The sequence below is a fragment of the Ochotona princeps genome, chromosome 20 (genome assembly GCF_030435755.1).
Source record: "Ochotona princeps isolate mOchPri1 chromosome 20, mOchPri1.hap1, whole genome shotgun sequence".
NCBI classification, from domain to species: Eukaryota; Metazoa; Chordata; class Mammalia; order Lagomorpha; family Ochotonidae; genus Ochotona; species Ochotona princeps.
Genome location: NC_080851.1, coordinates 10,966,681 through 10,988,522, shown reverse-complemented (window position 1 = coordinate 10,988,522; position 21,842 = coordinate 10,966,681). Strand labels below are relative to the sequence as shown.

The 21,842-nt window shown below is 39.1% G+C and overlaps 1 protein-coding gene across 5 annotated transcripts in view; it reads left to right on the top strand.

Annotated features, from left to right (window-relative positions):
* The window catches only part of SGCE (sarcoglycan epsilon), a 65,423-nt gene that overhangs the window by 12,813 nt on the left and 30,768 nt on the right, over nt 1-21,842 (top strand). For 2 of the 5 annotated variants that reach the window (XM_036493672.2, XM_004582309.4), the window contains exons 2-4: nt 12,320-12,442; nt 14,285-14,442; nt 20,087-20,159. In XM_036493672.2, the coding sequence (XP_036349565.1) occupies nt 12,320-12,442; nt 14,285-14,442; nt 20,087-20,159 (354 nt within the window). Of the gene's footprint in view, nt 1-2,420; nt 2,529-12,319; nt 12,443-14,284; nt 14,443-20,086; nt 20,160-21,842 lie in introns of all 5 variants that reach the window. The other 3 variants (XM_036493674.2, XM_036493673.2, XM_036493669.2) reach the window with 2 other exon arrangements.

The window sequence follows — 21,842 nt, the reverse complement described above, 5'->3', positions numbered from 1 at the left end:
CATGAGGCTCACGTGCATGTCCTGTCTTCCTTTGCATTCTATAGGTCCTCTTTGAATTTTCTCGTGTTCACAGTTACACATGAGCTTCAGCTATGGAACCCACTTGCCTACGCTTTGCATGGTGGGGTTTCCATTTCTGCTTATGTATGTCTGAGTTGTGTGTGAATATACATATTTTTTAGGGAGCTGCCATACCATGCTCACGTAACCGGTATGTTGCCTCTGAAGCCTAGGCATCAGAATGCCAAGGGAAGGAATATTTTACCACAAGAGACAGTTAACGTTTCTGATCCCGTGTTAGCTGGATTTCAAAGTATGTAATTATAGTTAATAAATGAACCAACCATTAAGCAAGTCATTCGTAAGATTGATCATTTGGCAGACAAAACTAGAGGACTTGGTTTACATAGTTAAAAACTCGAGTACCGATTAGACAGCTTATTTGTTTTGTGCTCAGGCCTTTGATTGCCACCGTGAGGTGTCGTGGAAGCAGTCGACTAAGGTCCTGCTTGTTTTTCATAACCCAAGTTTTGAATTTTCTTTTTTTTTTCATTTTACAATGGTGCTTGGTATTTCTCATTTAGCCTAAATTCACTGCTTTACTGAAGATTCAGTTTGAAAACAAAGATACGCAGTTCACCTCTGATTTATGGAGGAGGGATGTGTCTCTCACATTGTTTGCTGTAACCTCTCTCCCTGCCGCCCCCTGCAATGTTTCTGTGTTCACTTTTCCTTACTCATTCATGGGGTGTTTTCTTTCCTTGTGTGTAAACAATGGTCCTACCTAGTCTTCTTGCTTCTGGTCTTGTGTCTCATTAGTTATGCTCCTTTTGTTTGCCTTTATTGTTTCTTTCTCCCTTCACTTTCTCCCCTCAATCTGTGTATGCCTGCTCAGTTTCCCCATACTAAAATACCCAGCCCTGCTCTCGGCGCGGCTGCTCCTCGCTCTAACACTTGATCCCTTTGCTTCCCTACTCTGGCCAGCACTCTTGAAAGATTAACTGTGTTTACTGCATCCACATCTTGACCTTTTGCAGTTTGGCCCCTGCTCGCACCACTTTATGGGAACTCCACTGTCCAGGAGTTCTCAGTTTTCCCATCTAGCTGCTACCCTCTTTGACCCTTCTACAGTGAATGACAATCTCTCTAGCTGACATCTTTCTCCCGTGAGCGTCTGGGATGCTTTAGAGTCAGTTTTCCAGTCTCTCTGTTGGCTCTTTGTTGGCTCATTACTGGTGATACATTTTTGTGTTTCATGGGATATTCCTGTTTGTTTTTGTCCCTTCTACTTTTTGTACATTCTTGGATACTAGATGTTTAGATCCAGAAGCTAGGACAAATGTACGAGATGGACTGGGTGGGTTCTTGGCTAAGATGAACCCAGAGGAGATTTAGCTGTGATGGCCAGTGGAAGGAAGAATAGAATGGAAAGTCAGTGTCACAGTTAGAAAAAGTCTGGAAGACAGGGATGGAAAACGTGTAAGTTAGCCCTAAGATTGGCAGTTTGGGTGATGAGGAATGCAACAAAAGAATGGATTGACAACCTGGATGTCCCCCCCACCACCCTCATTACTTTGTGTCACCTGTGGGCATGGCGTGTTTAAGGAAATGTTCTGGGGGCTTTGGCTTCCTCAGCCAGTTCTCTGGGGAAAGTCTTCAGACCTGCATCTGCAGTTATAGTCTCTTGCAAGCCCGGGCTTTGTTTCCGTCTTCTTAGAGGGTTTTACCTGGATGTCCAACTATGGCCTCGAATTTACCCAACAAAACTTCTTGTCTGTTCTCCCGAAACTGCCTTCTTTTCTTGGCTTCCTCTGCGTGTCTCACTCTTCTCCATCATTTGATGCTCCTTGCTGCCCCAGCAGCCGTTTAAGAGTGGATTCTTGTGAGGGGCACCCTCTTCTCTTTGCTGGTGTTTCAGCTTCGCTGCTGCCTGCACTCTGCAGTAGGTGGCTGTTGATGTTCCCTGAGCTGCAGGCTGTTCATCACGGCCAGTCTAACATATCCACAACTCCGTTGTGAGTGTAAAAGATATTTAAACCTGGCACAACATTCTTCAAGAACATTGCTTCCCTCTCAGTGATGTGGTAGCATCTGTGATTTTTGACATTATGTATATAGTTATTCTGTTGTTATGTAGAGATATACATAAGACATAACTATAGAGATGTGTATATATTTCTGCATATGAATGACTAGTCACCACAGATTGTATCTCCTTGGGTGGGGCAAAAACTGTGTCCTATTTACCTTTTTACCCTTCTATATTTCTAGTCTTGACTGTCCTCAAGCATTTGCTACCTGAAAGTAAAGAACTAAGCAGCCCAGGAAGAATCTGATCCCAGTTTAATAGTAGGTGATCTGTGATAGTGACTTTAATTTGATGTTAATTTATTTTTGTGTATCTGTTTTATTCTGAAAAGCATTTTTATTAAGCTATGCTGATGGCATAAATGGAACAGTTTACTGGAAGACCAAACAGGCCAACAATTTTATTATCAGCAGGAAAATGGCTACTGGGAAGAAAGATGGTGAGTTTAGGCTGTAAATATTAATACCTTTGGGGGAGTCAACTAAATGTTTGCATCCGGTATTTCTTTTACTTTTTCAGCCGTGCAGTTCTTCTTGTGTGTGTGTGTGTGTGTTGATAAAACTGCTAGAAAAAGTAATATCTTTTAATCTTCTAAAGCTTCTGATTTTGTTTAATTGGCTGGTTTTTAAGTTTTTTCCTTTATAACTTTGTCCTTTTTTTATACTACAAATTATTCCTGTGCTTTTAACCTATTGTTACCGCTTATCCACTCACTAGCTTGCCACTTATATAAAAAAAAAATCGTTCCAGTGTGATTATTCTAACAATTTATTGATAATGTTGAAAAACATTAAGAAGTACATTTAACCTATATCATTTTACTTTGTAAGCATGTTAATTTATTTATTTCAGAGGCAAAGACAAGCATACATAAAGAGCTCCCATCCACTGATTCACTCCACAAATGCCTGCAAGACCAGGAGACAGGATCATAACCCAGGTTTCTTGCAGAAGAAGCAGGGACCCCGCTGCTCGAAGCACCACGGCTGACTCCTGGGGCCTGTGTCAGGAGAAAGCTGGACTTGGTAGTGGAGTCAGGATTTGAACCCAGCCCCTCTTACGTGGACTATAGGTACCCCAAGGTCTACCTCGTAACATATGTGTTTTCAAAGCAGCATTTACAAATCTTTGAGAAATGATCATAACAGTTCTGGCTCATTTGGATTGAGTTTTGTTGCAAAAGCAAATTCTGTTTTGCTGTTAAATAACTTCACGGCAATTGTTTTGGCAGAAAGATGACTTGCCTCTTCAAGGACTGATCCTTTAGAATTCTCCCCTATCTCTAAGGGTGTTCACCAGAATTTTCCCTTGATATTTCTTGTTTATTCAGCTTTTTGAGTCTTCTTTCTTTACCCACAAAGTATCTGGTCAGGAACATGAACAGATCAGTGACCTGGTTTCCATAACCTTGGGGCAGCTGGAGTGTCTATAAAAAAGGATTATTAAGATAGTCTTAAAAGGAGAGTAATTTTATGTGACAGAATGGCCTTCATTGCCAGACACTTGGTAGTAGGCAGAATTGCTGATTATCTCATGTTCTTTATACAGTGGTAAAGTTAAAAATCCCTAACTTCTTTACAGATAACATCAAATAATTCAGTTTGAGTTTTTTACTTCCTGAGCCATGTTGCAACGGGACGAAGCTTACCAGTATCTCTTCTCTACTGCCTTTGAAACAAACCCACAAGCGCCTGCACATTTCTAAGGAATTATCGTTGCTGATACGTATAAGAAAACAGAATTTTATAACAGTAACTTCCTTGAGAAAGTTCACAAAAATGTGTTCTAAAGAACATTCGAGGCAGTTACGCCAGGATCTAAGCCCACCGTTTTGTAATCGTTTTGCCCTGAAGATTCTTGAGGTATCTCCAGCAGATGCCTTATCCACATTACCCTTATTTGGTGGCTTTCATCCACTGTTTATCTCACTTTATTTTGACCCAGGTGTGGCTCACTGTGCTGTACTCATCTGCTTTTCTGCTCTGGCACGTACACAGGACTAGGGACCTCCCCAGGCTTCCATTCCCCCACATGGGTCCCACGAGCTCTCGCCTTGGACTTGAGAGCATCTTCCATGCCATCACAATCGCATCTTTTCCTTCTTCAGTTTCTTCTCTTTGATTTTGGATCCTGTAATTCCTGTCTTCTCTTGGCATGTCCTTCCTCTTCCTGTTTGATTTGCCTAAAGAGTACTGTCTAACCAGGTGTGCAGTCCGCCTGGCTCATTGGTTATGAAGCTGTTCTCAGTGTAGTATGTTCTCAGAGCATCACAGAGCAGCCCATAGGACCCCCAGCAGGTTCTAGAGTCCTCCTGTACCAAGCCGGATGCTCCCTCTAGACCTCAAACTGATTTTTCTCCTGGGGACATGAAAGATAACTGTCATAGAAATCTGATTGGTCCATTTTGAACCTCCTGACACAACCAGGTCAGGTTATTATGTTCTCTTGTTTCCTCACGTTCTTCCTTTATAGTCACCTTGCTTCCTGGCCTCATCTTGTTTAAGTCTCACCATCACGGTTCTGTATTATCAACATGCCTTATACAGAGCACAAGTGGTTTCATCAAATGTATGAGAAGAATCATTTTGCTGCTTTTAAAATTAAAGTGACTAATAATATTAGCTGTTTTACAAGGCTGCTTTATATACTAGCTCAAATATCAAATGTTCTTGAGATATTCTTGGCCATGAAGCCCGGTCATTTCTTTTTAACAATATCAAAAGAATGTAGTGAATTACAAGTTATTTACCAGTTATTTTTCCATGTAACTTTCTTTTAAAATAATATTCCAATTCTTGGGTAAAGCAATGAGGCCTTTGGGTGAGTGTAAGAAACTTCAGACTAACACATTTGACATTGTTCAGCCTCGACACATAGTGGTGAATGCTGGAGTCAGAAAGAGGACCATAAATATGGATTCTTTCCAGTTTTTCTTGGATTGGGGTTGAGGACTTAAGCATTTTAAATTTGCCTGTGGAATAATTTAAGTAAAGTAGAGTAAAGCTTCATGTTTCTGTCTTCTGTTTAGAGATATGTCTTCAAATTTACCTTTCTTGCTTAAGACAAGAATGCTAAAATGGGGTAGAATTTGGAATGCCTTATGTTCATTGGTGGTTTTCATTGTGTTCTTCCTAAGAAGCTAAGAGAAAAGTCAAGACATGTGTCCTGATTTTCTAGTTGTTTTCAAGCTAAACATGAAACTTTCACTTAATCCATATGAATGTGATTAATAAGCACTCTGGATTTCTCGATAAAATTTTCTTCTGCCACCTTAAACGAGGCTCCTCTTTGGCCTACTGACAAGCTCAGGGTGGCCTGGCCTGGCCTGAGTAGCTTGCCCTGTGATTGGAGAGGAGCGGAAGGTGTTCCGAGGCTGAAAACCCTCCGAAGGGTGTCACCTCAGGGACAGGGTCTCCAAGTCAAGAGATACAAGGTGCTCTTTCTAAGCTCTGACTTACAAGAGCTGATCTTTAGGTATATTTGGTTTGTTAGAAATTGTGATTGTAACTTTTTCCACTTTTGCAGTGTAATTAATAAGACCTTAAGAAATAACAAAATGAATCTGGATTGTCTGGTTAAATTCAGGCCTCTGTTTATAAAAAGGAGGATACCACTTTAAAGAAAAGTAAGGGGCTGTGCAGCGTAATAAACTTACTGTAGTGGGAAGCATGGTACAGTGTGCAACTATGAAATGTATTATGTTGTCACTTCAACGAAATATGTGAGTGTTCTAGTTCAAGTCCTGGCTGCTCTTCTTACTTGTCCTCTAGGCTTGACTAGTTATTTCATCCTGATGGATTTAATTTTGTCATTTATGCAGCAGAATGAAAATGTGAATCCTCCTGGAGAACAAATATATGCCAGTTCTAACTGGTAGTAACTGTCAGGAATCCTGGGTTGGGCAGGCACTTGGGGCCATAGCCAGCTAGGATATACTGTTCTGATCTATCTGTTAATAGAGAAAGCTATTTGACAAGTTCAGACAGGATGACAGTTAAAGCCCTTTTCAACTGTTCAGTTCTGTGAGACTAGGCTTATTGATCACCAATTAACAGGCTTGCAACCTCTTTCCAATTGACATTTAAGGGGAAAAAATAAAAATGTATGTGATCATATAATGATCAAGACATTTAATTCTGGTTGGGAAAAACTAAAGTAAGTGGGTTTGGTTGGGGGAAAAAATCTCAGGAAGAAACCCTTCTGATTTTTTTTTTCTAAGAGAAAGATCCAAGAGGTGGTTTCTCTTCTAGCTCAAAGAAATGTGGCCGTATCTCTTAGAGAAATGAAGTTTTCAAAGGCTATGTAATGTCGTCCTTGTGATGAATTCCACTGCCTAGACACGGACTATCTGTGACTGAAACAAAAACAATAGCTGCCCACCACCAAAGGAATGGCCTGCAGGACTTTGATGTTGAGTAAACCCAAAGGTGAAGGGCAATCAGCTGAGAAAAGCTTTTGATTCAAAGCCAGGATTTATAAAGTTGGAGTGATAACGGCAACAAGGTAAATCTTCTTGTGCAGAAAGAAAACACCTGCCTAGATACGGATAGCTCATAAGATGTTTTTCTGCAGCAACTAATTGATTTAATAATTAAATTCCAATTTGACTACAATAATAACATGTTGAAAAATAAACTAAGAAGGAACTCATAAATGTATTAGGTCCTTCGACGAGACCTCCTAATGCAGCTATAGCAAGACTGAGCCCTTGTAAATCTATTCCAGGGAATTGGGAGCTGCCCCTTGCAGTGCTGTGCATGGAGGGACGAGTCCACAACAGACTCTTTAGCTGTGAAAGCTATAAAATGGAAGGCAAGCAGGCTTATGGTTTCTCTGTCAGTTCTAATACTTTTAATTATCAGAGATGATCAAACTGAATTGGTTTCAACAAAATTTTATTTTGTTTTAACCACATAGGTAGCTATTGATTGCTATGCATCTAAAACACATTTCAAAGTCTTTTTCATCATTCCTATTCAAAATTTTTTCCCACTAATACTTAACTATGATGGTAATACTGTGGAACAGTGGATAAAGACACAGTATCCCAGATCAGTAACTTGTACTCAGTTAAACACCCTTTGTAATGTTTCTTAATGCACAGCTTAGATCTTAAAACTGAGCGTGAGAGGCAAATTGATAAAATTGAAAAGCTTTCAAAAATAGACTTTAATTCCTTATTAATAAGTTACTTATGAATTACAGTGTGTGATAATATTTTTAGTCTGATTTAGCTATTGCTAAGTGTTACATTTTATACATGGATCTCTTTGTTTAAATTATGCAGTTTATTTCCCCACATACCAAGTATGTAAAAAACTATTTTAAGCAGCCCATTAGAACCATTTTGATTTGCCAATTCTTGTTTGTGTAATATATAGGTAGAATTAAGACTTTCAATTGCACACTTATTTATTTCAGAATGTATTGCACACACAGAGTTGTGCTGCATCACGAAGTAACTGCCTAGCCCCAATTATGGCAAGATCATCTATTAAGAAGTGTGCCGTGTCCATGAACAAACAGGAAATATGCCACAAAAGGGCTTTGGACAGCCAAAATAGATGCTGCCAACATAGGTTGCCTCCTTTTACGTGTAGCAGATCTTCCTGTGCACGGAAACAGCACGTATTTGTCTGACTTTGAGGCACAATCCTGCCTCATTTGGTAGTCTGGTTTCTGCATCAGATTAATAACAGTAAATTGGAAGAGAAGGAGAAGCTGCTATAGGAAGCAACAGGAAATGACAGCTGACAGCTTGTCTACAGAGGAGAAAACAGAAAATCTATAAAACACACAGCCTTTAAAAGCATTAGCAGAGTGAGACCCACTGGGGTGATCAGTGAATGACAAGTCAAACAAACTGCCCGTAAGGGCATCACTGTATAATAGAGCAGAGCGCAATAATTGATGTGCAAAATGCTGATCTTACGGCATCACGAGAAAGGCCGGCAGCAAGAAATCAGCTCCTAAAGTGAATCATTGGGGGAGAGGGTCTAGAAATCCGAAAGTTTACTATAGCCTTGTAAGCCTAAAACAAAAATTAGAAAATGATAAAATTCATAATTTTTAGGTGATTTATTTATTTATTTTTACAGCCAAAGGGGGATAGGCACGTAATTGGTATCTAGTGAAAGTCCCCTAGACATGCAATATTGACAATCCTTTATTCTCAAATATTTCAAAGATAGTTGGCTTTAAGATTTGAATCGAGCAGCCTCCTGCAGGATATCACATTTAGGGACTATTTTATCATGATAGCCACATCATTGTTCCTGGTGATGCAGAAAAGAAAAAAGCAGGGGAGTGGGGAGGGGGGTGGCGCGACAAGTGTTCTGTGGATTCTTTTGTCGTGAAAGGACCTGCTGCACGTGCATCTGCCATTTAGAATAATCAGTGTGGCAACTGTGACATTCGATGCCACCAAGTCATTAGCAACAGACTGCCCCGATGCTTTCAAAATTCTGTTTACTGAATACATCCAAACTTGCTTTTGTTTTTAGTTAATTGCTGGTAAGCACACATGCACACTCTTGTATCTTCCTCGCAAAGAGTAAATTTCCAGTGGACTATTGGTAAAGGAAGACAGGACACTACGTAGCTGGCATGAGGTCCCACTTTATTGCTGTTGCTACTATCACAGGCTGTTGTTTGATTCTTGGCCGTGTGCTGTCATGTAACACACAGCGATCGAAATGGCCTGTAGTTTCCATATCTGATCGCTACAACACCCGGAGAACCGTTTTATGGATGATATTTTGGTGGCAACGGTGAAAACAGACAGTGGAGCTGCATTTGGGTAACTAATGACCCAGCTACTTGCGGGCATCCACGTTGATGCTTCTCAGGTACAGGTTTAGAATTTTTTACAAATCCTTGTGTATCTAGCCGTCCTTGCTGTTTGAAGATGGTGTTTTTGATTGCCCGTGGGCTGAACTTTTGGTTTAATTGTTTTTTCCATTGATGGTGATGGATTAGCATGGACTTAGTCACACACTGGTTTCCAGTTTCATTTGTATCCAGTGGCATGTGTTTGCAGAGGTAATGGATTTGCAGCCATAGAAGACTGCACAAACAGGGATACACAGAGAAGCCAGGCCCTGGGACCTCAGCTCGATTAGCATGGCACTGTACACATGTATGTTTCAGAGATTATTAGATATTCCTGTTGTGAATTCTCAGAGTGTTTTAATTTCATATTCAAGACTTTTCTCTTAAGCAAAGCAATATGTTCCCTGCTTATGGTTTGTCGGTACCAGCTAGGCATGTGTGAGTGCAACATGTGTTAGCTGTTAGTAGCGGCAGCTGTGGGTGCTGGTGCGGACTCTGTCAGCATCGCTGATACAGTGTATGTTTAGAAAAAGAGCCTAGGGCTGCAAATTTTCCGTGTCATTTGCTGTTTTTTGAAAGGAAGTATAGGTGTAAATACTTCCCAGATAGCCCCTGTTGAAGAGCTGTTTGTTTTGCAAGTAACACCTAGATAAGGGAAAGGAGAGGGTACTTGTCTAAAATGGTGTGTGGGTGCCCATAATTTAAACTGATGGTACAGAAAGGAAGTATTATTTCCGCAAACAAAGCATAGTGGCTTAGTCATTTTCCATTTCTAGACGATGAATGTGTCATACATCTGTATCATGTTTTTCTCAAAGTGAGTGGCATACTATACTTAAAGTGAAGCAGGCTTTACTGTGGAGTTGCCAAGGTAACTGACCAGCAAGTCTGCAGTTCACCAGATTGCAGGAAGGCAATTGAGTCCACATGAATAAAGAAATGTGCGTATCATCTCAAAACCCGAGAGAGCCAGGGTGGATAGCGACTTTGCTGTGTAGAGCGTGAAAGCAGAAGCTGCGATATTCTGTATGAGTCCTTGTCGTGAGGTGATGCGGAGTGGCAGGTGCCCTTTGGGGCTCTACTTCCGGCCTGGGGAGGACCATCTGTCTAGCAAATAGTTTCATTTCAACATTATTCTGTATGAGCAACTTTCTGGTTTGCTTTATCAGTTACACTTCACCACCTCTGATCAACAAAAACTAGGGGTGACTAAGGGCAGTTTACAATGTAAATGGAAGATGGTTATCTGTAAAGTGCTACGGTTTAAACATTAGTGTATTTCACAAACACGAGACCTGTGTACACTCCTGCAGTGCTTTGTCAGCATGCACTCACCCACTATCTGTAGTTACCAACAGAATTCTTCACAGCTGTCAGGTTTTCTTCCAGGTGCTGGAAAAGGAGCAAGGTAAACACATCTCTGTGTTTGTTAGACTTTGAGATGCTGTTAATCTCTAGGAAGAATAAATTAGGTAAGCCCCAGTGAGATTTATTCAGATAACTCGAGAGCCTTTTTGCCGTGACTGTAAGGTTGTGCCTGTCATTTTAAACACCTTTGTGTACAGAGCGAACGAGCATTTCAGCATGAGTCCAGAAGTCCATGGTTTGACTCCTTCAGCATGCCCCAGGGTCTTCCATCACTGGTTTAATTCTCTTCCTTGCAAGGGCTCCGCCTCCTACTGTTGTACTTACTCAATTTGGAGTTCCAGAACCCAGCTAGTACTGACGGAGCTGTATTGAACCCTACTTCTTCCATCATTCTTTTCCTGATGCTGCCAGCCTCAGCTGCTCTCCTCGTTCTTACAGGTATTGATAGGGCAGAGAGCACTTTGGGAATAATACCAACCGAGTCAGGTGGATGCTGGTCTCCCGGACATGAGTGGGAAACTCACCAGAAGCCGAGCCAGGGTCTCTCATGTTTCTTGCTCTCTATAGAACCTGATATTCAGGGCTCATTGTGGTGTGGGTCTGGTTCCAAACAACTGGAGACTTAGAAAAATGTCACTTTCTCATCCCGCATATTTCCCTGCGATTCTTTCTTTCTTGTCATTTGGAAAAGGACCATTCTCCCAAGTGAGCCCATCTATCTTGGGTAGACGTCAGGTACTGGAAATACCTTAGGAAGACCAGTGAGGGAGAGCAGCTCAGAAAAAGCCAGAGCTAGAGTTTCCCTGTTTTAAACTTAGCTTGGGATTTCCTTCCCACTGTTACAGAGCCTTTGACGTGTTTTTAGTAGTGATGTTAAGGATATGTGGAGCTACAAGCCAAATATTTTAGTTCAGTTCCCTTTTTTTGGCAGCCATCCAGAGAACGACAGGGACACATTTTCACAGATAGAGAAACATTTTGTGGGAGTTTCTGTTTTTATGCTACAAATGTGACTGTCAGGGATCTTGCTATGCAGGGCTTTCAGTAAGTTGTGAGTTTAGTGTGAGCAGCCTTGGGGTTCCTGAGGTAATTACTACATTTGTAAATTCACCTGCCACTATAAAAACAGCTGGCCTGATGAGGTTTATCTGTATACAGAGTATAGCCGCAGTCCATTGGGAGGGCAGTAACCCTAAAGAGATGGCAGAGGTGACAAGAACAACAGCAGTGATGTGTTGGTGGAGATGACGAGACGAGAGAAAAAAACCATCGGTGGAGACTAATCAATGCACTCTGACCATTTTAACATACTCACATCCTATGTGTGACTTACATCAGGAAATCCGCTCCATCTACTCAAGAGATTATCTGCATTGAATTTTATTACATAATTGTTATTACTTTCTTGGGATGTAGCATAATATAGATTATATTGCTTGAATTATTAAATGTCAAGATCAGGGGAAATGGAATTAATCTTTTCTAGGAGAGATGAGAGATGAATATTAAGAAAAAGTATCCAACTCACTTTATAGGTATGTATAAAAGAGACCTTATTATATACATCATTGATGTTAAATATTAAGCCTGATATTTTTAGTCTAGAAAACAGGCAGTGCAGAATGGCTTAGTCCAGTTTAAAAATCACTCTATGTACTTTTCTTTAAAAAAGGAAAGAAAAAAATGTACCAGTTATGTGTGTAGTTGGTCAGTGATGTCCATGCTTTATAATGATTTCAAGTAAAAGTTATCGATGCCTTTATTATTTGGTAATAATTTAAAATATAAAATGTGCCCAATTTTGCTTATGTTGTTTTTGAAAAAGGCTGTAAACACACATGGAAAGAGCTTTTCTGTGCTTAGTCCTGAACCCGTTCCCCTAAAGTAACCAGTTATGAATGGTCACTGTGTCTGTTGCCACAGTTTTCCCAGAGGTTCTCTCGGGGAGGGCCTTCTCCACAGCACAAGGGGAGCTGCTGAGCGCGTCTCTCACTTGTCTTTCTGTTTCGTGTCTTCCCCCTTTGTTTCCAGTGTACACTATTTTCTCTAAGGTGCACTCGGATCGCAACGTGTACCCATCCGCAGGTGTCCTCTTTGTGCATGTCTTGGAAAGAGAGTATTTTAAGGGGGAATTTCCACCTTACCCAAAACCTGGTATGTTCTTTATAGGGGAAAACAGTGGTTAATTTGCTGAATTTTTTTTTGTTCTCTTTAGTATGCTTAATCTAGACAGTCTGTGATCAAATATTTCTAGTATTGTTTGAAAATGGTTTGGATACATAATAGATTAATGTTGTGGGATGTTTCTCATTTTAGGATTACAATTTTAATTATAGGAGGAAATAATTCACCTTTTGGAAGATGTATTAGTTTATTTGGAAAACAGAATCACGAAGTGAGGGAGACATCTTCTGTCTGCTGGTTCTCGCCCCAAATGACTGTAAAGGCCAGGGCTGAGCCAAGCAGAAGCCAGGAGCTAGGCGCTTCATCTGGGTCACCTCCAGAGATGGCAGAGGCCTAGGTACTGGGACCATCTTCTGCTGCTTTCCAAGACACATGAGCAGGGAAGCTGCATCAGAACTGGAACAGCTGGTGCTTGAACTGGTGCCTAAGATGCTGGCATCAGAGGCGCTGGCTTGCCTGCTATGCCACAAAGCCAGATCAGTTCACTTTTGAATTTTAAGGAAAGCATATTTCTGAGTTCCAATACCTGAGTTTTATGTTTCTGATAAATGACCTACCTCCATGCATATAGAAATTATTACTAATTTGTAATTATGGTTTGCCATATTAAGACTTAGGTTTTAGAAAACTATACATGTTGTAGCAGAGAATAAAATATAGCATTAGGAGTTCTTCAAAAGAATTTAGAATGTAGGATGATTTTGTATAACTTCCTAACAGTATAATGGGGATTAATTTTTCATTTAAAATATGACCAATTAAGAAGTCTTAGTGAATTCACTGTTGGTTTAAATGTGTTGTTTTGAATTATCACAAATGTCCGCAAATTAATGAAGATGCAGAAGAACACAAGAGAAAACATGTAAAGTTGTATGAAAAAGTCACAAAACGGATTTTCTGAAAATTGTTTTGTAAGAACACATTTTTAGCATTAAAAGGAATGCAAATGTCTTCCCGTGGCCTCTGTTGAATTGCCACCTAGCACATTCATGAGGCACTGAGCTGTGTTAGCAGTATGGAAGACACAAGGTGGTATTTCAATTAATGTTTTTTCTCCATATTTGCAAAGTAGATGGCTAAGCCTTTAGAGTCTCATTTCACCATTTAGTAATGAACATAGAAGAGTTACTTAAGATGGAACTTTATATATCCTGTCAACAAAATTAGGTCTGAGAGAAGGTCTGTTTTCATGAGGCCGTTTGGAGAGCAAGTGAAACAATGCTTGTGAGGCACTTGGCACACGTGTGGGCAGGCCCATGTTCACAGATAGCAGTGCCATGGCAGGTTACCAACAGCTGTAGTCCTATGAGCTATTTCATTTGTTTGGGATGCGTGGCATCTTCTTCATCCTGTCTGCCGATGTTTTAAGTTGTATTGTGTTGTTTTTGTGATACTTTTGTAATTTGGGGATATGCTTTAATGTTAGTTTAATACTGTCTACAATTTTGATGAAAGGGATGCTTCACAAAATAAAGTGATCATCCCTGTGATTAATGGGAATTTAAAACATTCTGCCTGAGAGATGGGTATTTTAGCAGTGGCACATTCTACTTTTACTTGAACAAATGAAAATTTCCAAGAAAATTGTGTGAATCTACTTTGTTGCATATGATTTCTAGACTAATGAAACAATCAACAGGTTTGATTCTCCTTGCGAGAGGCCCTAATCTAAACTCCAGATGGATTTGTATGTGTATTTAGTTTGCTACAGATATAAGGGAAAAAAAGTCTTTGTGCAAAATGTTTTGATGGAGACTGCAAAACCTGCATGTGTAAAAAGAATTATGTGTTAATTCTGCATTTCTTATTTAGGCGAGATTAGTAATGATCCTATAACATTTAACACAAATTTAATGGGTTACCCGGACCGACCTGGATGGCTCCGCTATATCCAGAGGACACCCTACAGCGATGGAGTCCTGTACGGGTCTCCAACAGCTGAAAATGTGGGGAAACCGACTATCATTGAGGTAATTTCCTTAATAAATTGCATTTTTTTTGCTTGGAATTTGAGTTTATGGTGTTGAAGTTCCATGACAGTGGCTTATAGTGTTTTGTGCCTAGAAACACTCCAGTAAATATTTGGAAATATACCATCCTTTCCTCTCTGTCAAGTCTTTCATTTCAGCTTTTATATTTAAAAAAAAGTGACCATTTAGGGCCTGGCACAGATAGCCTACCAGCTGAAGTCCTCACCTTGAATGCACCGGAATCCCATATGGGCATCAGGTCTAATCCCGGTGACCCCACTTTCCATTCAACTCCCTTTTGTGGCCTGGGAAAAGCAATTGAGGATAGCCCCAAAGCCTTGGGACCTTGCACCCACTCGGGAGACTGAAAAGAAGCCCCTGGCTTCAGATCAGCTCAGCACTGGCCACTGTGGCTGCTTGGGGAGAAGATCTTCCTCTCTGTTTCTCTTCCTCTCTATCTATCTGACTTTGCAATAAAAAAAATAAATTTTAAAAACCTTAAAAAAGGTGACCATTTAAATTTAGTGGCAAAAAACTAAAAGATATTTAAAGGAAACAGTTCACCATAGTATGATTGTTCATAATATTATGATTGTACCTTAGGAATAATGCAAACTTAAAAACACTTATTTGCTCTGTAGTTTGAATTCACATCTCAAGCTTAAAGACACAGTCATTTAACTGGTATCTTCCATGTCTGTGTGTGCCACCTTGCAATATATTCTTAGATAGACAGTAATGAGCGACAGGTGAGCCCTCTTACTGCATGGTCCAGTTCATGGACTGGGGCTCTGGGACAGAAACACACACAACCCTGAGAAGGCTGCTCTGCTAAGATTCTGCTTGAACATAAGTATGAAAGAATTTCTGTGTGTGTAGAACTAACATTTGAATTAGTTTGATGTTTCGTAATTTTTAAAAATCTGCTTCCTTAAGTGAAAGTAGATACAAGGTTGCAAAATATGTGGCTATCAAATAGTTATCTTGAGTTCTTGTGGAATTATTTTTCAGTGTTAAGCACAATTTGTCAGATTTGTAAATATAATTCATGTTATCCCAATTAAAGGCAAAAGCCCACATACTTGCCTTGAAGAAAGGCAGAGAAGTCATTTAATTCAACTGAATATATAGTTGATAAGGAAAGTATCTGCTAGTCAACTGGGAGTAGTAAGGAGCTTCCTTAACTGGTAGTTTCATACCAAAAATAATAGGAAATACCATCCTCCATGATAAAACAAGAGAAATTCCACTGAAATTGAGGAACAAAGCAGGAATGATAATCTGGCTTTCCGCTACACATGACAGAATGTATTGGAAATAATCACTGTGGCAAAGAAAAAACAAAAGCACTTAAATCTGTGAAAATCTGAAAGGAATTAATTGAACAGTCAATGACTGCTAAGAATCTTAACAGATAAGATTAAGCTGTAGGGACTGTGTAAAAATTGTGACTTTTCCACACCTGGGTAGCAAGTATTGAGGAAAAAAATGTGTTTTTAGTAAAGATACCGTTTTTATTTTATTTAAAAATATGTGTTAATTTGAAAGATGGAGACAGCCTTTCTGTTTGCTGGCTTACTCCCAAAGTGCCTACAGTAGTCAGGTTTGGGCCAGTGAAGGAAGGAGCCCCGACTCATTCCAGGTTTCACACACGGGTGGAAGAGATCCAACTACTGGCTGCAGCCTTAGAACTCTTAAATAAAACCTAATGTTGGGGCTGCTATTAAGGTGTAGCAGGTCAAGCTACCATCTACAGCACCATGTCCCATAAAGGCAGCAGTTCGAGTCCCAGCTGCTCCTCTTTTGATCTTGCTCTTTTTAGTGGCTTAGAATAAGTAGTGAAAGATGGCCTGAATGCGTAAGCCCCTGCACGCACAGGGGAGACCTGGCTTCAGCCCAGCCCAGCCCTGGCCTTGTGGCCATCTTGGGAGTGAACCAGCAAAGATCTTTTCTTTCCTCTTTTTCTCCCTTTCTCTCTTTCACTCTTTCCCCCTCATACCTCTCCCTCTCTCTTTCTTTCTCTGTTATTCTGACGTGTAAATAAAATAAATAAATTTTGAAAGATAACTAAATATTATTCAGGAGGAAGCTTGTTAGATTTCACTATGTTAAGTCTGTGGATTTATGTCCATAAAAAGAAACTATTGACCAAAAAATATAATATAATAAAAGCTATTGGAAGAAGACATTTCTAACGCATGTAGCTGACATAGGATGAGTTTCTAAACTATCAAAAGTAGTCTTAAAATTTGGTAAGAAAAGGACATTTCACCAAAGAGTCACAAAGGACAATGAGTTTATTCTTTTGCTAGCATTATGTTACAGTGGGGTAGACCACCACCTGCAGTGCCAGCATCCTGTATTGGGGTGTAGGTTCAAGCTCTGACTGCTCTGCTGTTGACTAAGCCCCCTGCTAATGCTCTTGGGAAAGCAGCAGAGGATGACTCACGTCCTTTGATCCCTGCCACCCCTATGTGAGACCGTAATGGAGTTCCTGGCTCCTGGCTTCCAACCATTGCAGCCCAACTGGGAAGTGAACTAATGGATAGAAAATCTCTGTCTCTTTCCCACATTTCCCACTCTGTTTCTGGCATTCTGTTTCTCCAATGAATAAAATAAGTATTTTTTTGAAAAGAATAAGGTTGTACTTATAGCAGTAATAAAGAATGATCAGATTTAAGACTGTGTTGATAATTTTACCATCAGAACAGTCCACTGCAGTTGAATGTGGGAATTGACATAACCACTTGGGCAGCAGTACCGACCTTGGTTGAGTATCACATACTTCCCCTAATAGACACTTGCAGACGGCCACCTGGAGCCAAGTACAGTCCTACTCATTAAGCCATGTTTATATAGGAAAACATTGGAAACCTTCAGAACAAAGGACACCCCCAAAAATCTGTCAGAGAATGCATGAATAAATCAGGTTATATTCATACAGTGAATATTAAAAGCAGTCATGAACTTAAGCTTTCCCAACAGTGTGGAAGGATATTTAACACATACTTTTTGTTTTTAAAGTAACAGAAGAGTATATAGCATCTCATTTTTATAGGACTCACAAATTAGCAAACTAAATGTGCTTTAAGTGTGCCTGCATCTGTAGTAAAACAGTGTGTTCAATGAAATGAGTGCTAAAATCAGACTCAAAGAAACTTTCTGGTTGGGAAAGGTGCGGCTAGGATAAGGGAAATGCAGGTATTGAGACAAATTACAGAGTTAATTATATCCTTATACCTTACTTCTAACAGAGAATGTTAAGGATGTGAATTAAATCATATACTAAAAAGATAGTGATGAAAATGTAGTATGTATTTTATATAACTCAAACAGTGATTTATCTGTAAATAACTCATTCATATCCATACATAGTAATGAGTAAACATTATAAAATACTTTTATCAAAAGTTTTACTGTCTTCAACTTGCATTTAATCATATAAATCGACTGATTCACTGATGTCTGACACCTTTTTCATATTCTAAGCACCAAAATAGAACATGTACTGTTTTAGAAATAGGGATTCAAAATATAGCACACCCACGCATCTCCCTTCTGCTTGGGAGGTCTTCACACCATAATAGTTCAAATTGGATTGAGGATATTAGAGTATGTTAGTGTCACATTAGAAGTTGTAGAAGGATTATCTTCTGTCAGAGCTGTTAAATTGAACATTACATATAAATTCAGGTGGTAAAATTTTGTCTCCTGATGTAAAATATTTAATCCCTACAATAACCTATAATTTAAAAAAAGAAACCTATTAGAATTTGTAAAATTTAGTATAATGAAATTTTTTTATAAATATGAGAAGCTTAACTGTAAAACTATTGCTGTAAACTTTAAAATATTGAGCTTTTTTTCTGGCTGACACTTCAAGATATTCTAATAATAGAGCATTGATATTTTATTATTAATTATATATTTTGCAGCATGAACATTTTCAGTCATGAAAATGTGCAAGTAAAACCCATTTTATATTTTTCATTTGGTTTATTTGAACAATAGCTGCTAGTGTTTCTTAAGAGCTAGTTTAATTTTAGCATGCAATGTGAGCATAACTGATTATGTGTCTCAAGGTATGGTACCAAGGAAAAATCCAGCCAGAAATTTGGACTTTGTCTAATAAATAAAACCATTCAGAATATGTATGCCTATGGAGAAAGTCTTTAAAAAGCTCACAGGAAATGTATGTTATGGAATTAGGCATAGCTTTCAAAATATTTTTGTACCAACTAAATTTACTTTCTAATTCTATTTTCCACAAACGTAAAAAAAATGCTTTTTGCTTAGTTATTTGAGAGCGGAGAGAGCAAAAAGGAACTCCCATTTGTTGGTTCTCTCTCCAAATGTCTGTAATAACCAAGAATGGGCCAGAGTAGAAGCCAGGAGCCCAAATTCAACCTGGGTCTCCCATGTGGGTGGCAATGAGCCAGGTACTTGAACCATCACCTGCTATCCCCAGGGTGTGCATTAACAAGAAACTGGATTGGGAAGAGAGGTGTAGCCTAAACCCATGGACTCCATAGTGAGTGTGGTTGTCCACAAAGTAACATCCCAAATGCTGTGATGGACGTGTACCCCTCCAGGAAGTTTGTGAAGTACTATGGACATGATCTAACTTTTGGCATGATTTATTCCAAAGGTCTTATTTTAACTCTCACATGTTTCCAAAGATAATCTATTTTGAAATTCATCCATTACAAATAAAAATCTCTGACACTTATTTTTTTAAAAAGCAAAATCACAAGATTCTAATTTGAGCAGGTTTCCCCCGACTGTGGTGTGTGTCTCAGCATCTGCCGCGGCCACGACCGCTGCCAGGAGGCCAGTGCTGCGAGTCTGAGACTTTGACACAGCCAAGTGTGCTGTGGAGGTACTACAGATGTGTCTGCGTGATTTAATATCTGTTATGAACTTAATCATTCCTTGATTTTTGAAAGCTTAATCTGTTGCTGGTGTTTGCTGTGTTTGCTGTTTGCAGTGGTTATTTCTGAATTGCTCATGATAGAAGTTCATTGACTCTGTGAACATTTACTAATATCTGACTCCATGAAGGGATGGACTTGTGTTTTTTGAGCATGTAAACTGTAGAGACTATGGTCTTTACTGCTTTATTCTGTTCATGAGTGAGGGATGATTTGCCAAAGGGTCGTTTGTGATGGTTTTGACTCATTGGTGTGGAGTTTAGTTGTAAGTGTAAGCAGCACAAGGTTGGGCTTGTTTTAAAGTCTACTTGCTATTGCAATCCTTAAACTCCATTGAAAAGTGAAAAACTATATTGTTTAGGGTTTTTTTTTCCTGGAATCTTAGAATGTCACTGGTAAGTAGTTCATAATGGTTAATCCATTTACTAATGAAGCCTCTGCCTTGCTACCAGCATTTAATGGACTTCCATGAAAGAGTCTTTCTGCATTCAACTTTTAGTTTTAATACATAAATAGAACTGCCTAATTATTTATTTTTCTATAATATGGCTAAAAGCCCTGAGTTCTTATTGCCCACAGAAGGAACATTTTGTGAATATACCACTAAATATGAAAAAGGATAGAACAGTAATTTGTTTTCATTTTTATCCTTAATGAATTTGGCCTTACAAATAATGTTTCCATTCTTTAATATGGTTTTCTTTTTCTAATAGATAACTGCCTACAATAGGCGCACCTTTGAGACTGCAAGGCATAATTTGATAATTAATATAATGTCAGCAGAAGGTAAGTATGAAAAAACCCATGGTTTTCTTATTTACAAGAAGTGTTCCATTGTATTTTCTGATTAAAATATAGTTACAAGTCTTAAAACAGCACATATCTAATGTAAGCTATGAAATAGTAAAATACAGAAATTAATGTGAAGCATTATTGATTTTGTTATGAAATATCCTATAGTGTATTTTGGTGATGAGACACTCAGGGTCAAGAGCCAGAGTGCCCAGTCATTTCTATGAACTTCGGTTTCCTCATCTGTAAAATTGAACTAAGAATAATGTTTATTTGCGAAGTCTGGGGAGAAGATTCCAAAAGTTAAGGCTTGAAATAGGCATAACACAGAGTGACTACAATGTACACGAATAGTGATTTTGGACAGTTTTATTACTTTACCTTAAAATTTACCATGACTGGTGCTCTGGTTATATGTAAAGACATGGTGAGTAGTAGGTAAAAATAAACTGCAGTTTGAGACACAGTTTCCTTCCCAAATAGCTAATCATTCATCAGTAGCTGCTAGAGTCCATCAGATTTTAGAGTTGCATATGCTCTAACTCTTGGTAATTTCCTAAGGCATTCCAAGGCTAAGGACAAAAGAAATATTCTAAGAATTACTCTTGCAAAAATTTGGACTCTACTTTGACAGTTGACTGGCAAAAATAAGCACCACTTAAAGGTTGTAATTAAAATTTGCAAATCATAGAATAATGCCATCTATATTAGATACTACTGCTTTTGCAGGGGATAGGAGAAGAAGTGACGCAGAACATTCCTCCATGTGAATATAGTGAAACAGTTGTCCAGTCTCATGGGAAAATTCTTGCTGCTATTTTCTGATATACTTAGAAGCAAACAAACAAAATACTGTGTCAGAATCTACTAATTTTGAATTCATGATAATTCAATTAAGCCTGAGTTAAAAATTGCCTTTATGCTATATGAATTAAGGCATGTCATGTGAAGTTGACAATTTATATATATATATATATATATATATATATATATATATATACACACACACACACATATATATATATATATATATATAGAGAGAGAGAGAGAGAGAGAGAGAGAGAGAGAGAACGCAAGATTAGTGGAAAAATCAAACCCTGCCTAACTGAATGTTTTTTCACAGATGTTTTAGCAGTATCAATTACAGGTCACAAATAATGTAAGTGTACAATTCTAAAAGATCTTCCTATATGAAAAGCACGTCTGATAGATGCCTGTCCTATGGGCCTAGGCAGGAGACCGACCACTCTCCTCTAGGAGAGAATAATTCATATTTGCATCAGGGATGCTTTTGTTTTGTTTTGGGCAACTGTTTTGATTGGATGGATGCATCCTAAAGTGCTCTGTACTCTGGATGAGTAGGGTGCTTTTTCCTTCCTCCATAAGAACTTGTGATAGTCATTTTACGGTGAGTTGGGACCATGTGTCCCCACCATTGTACTCTCAGGGAGCCTGACAACTCAGGATCAGATGTTGGAGTCCCTGCCGACTGAAAGACAGCCCGACTTTGCTCCTCCTCAAGTCTAGTCCCAGTGCTGTAGACAGAACACACACAAAGCATCTCAGTGGGCCTTGCTCCTGGGGACCAGTGCTCTACTAGACACTGATGAAGGACTGCTGGATGCTATCGATAGGACTGAAGACTGGTCCAAGGGTCTGTTTATCCAAGTCAGGGGT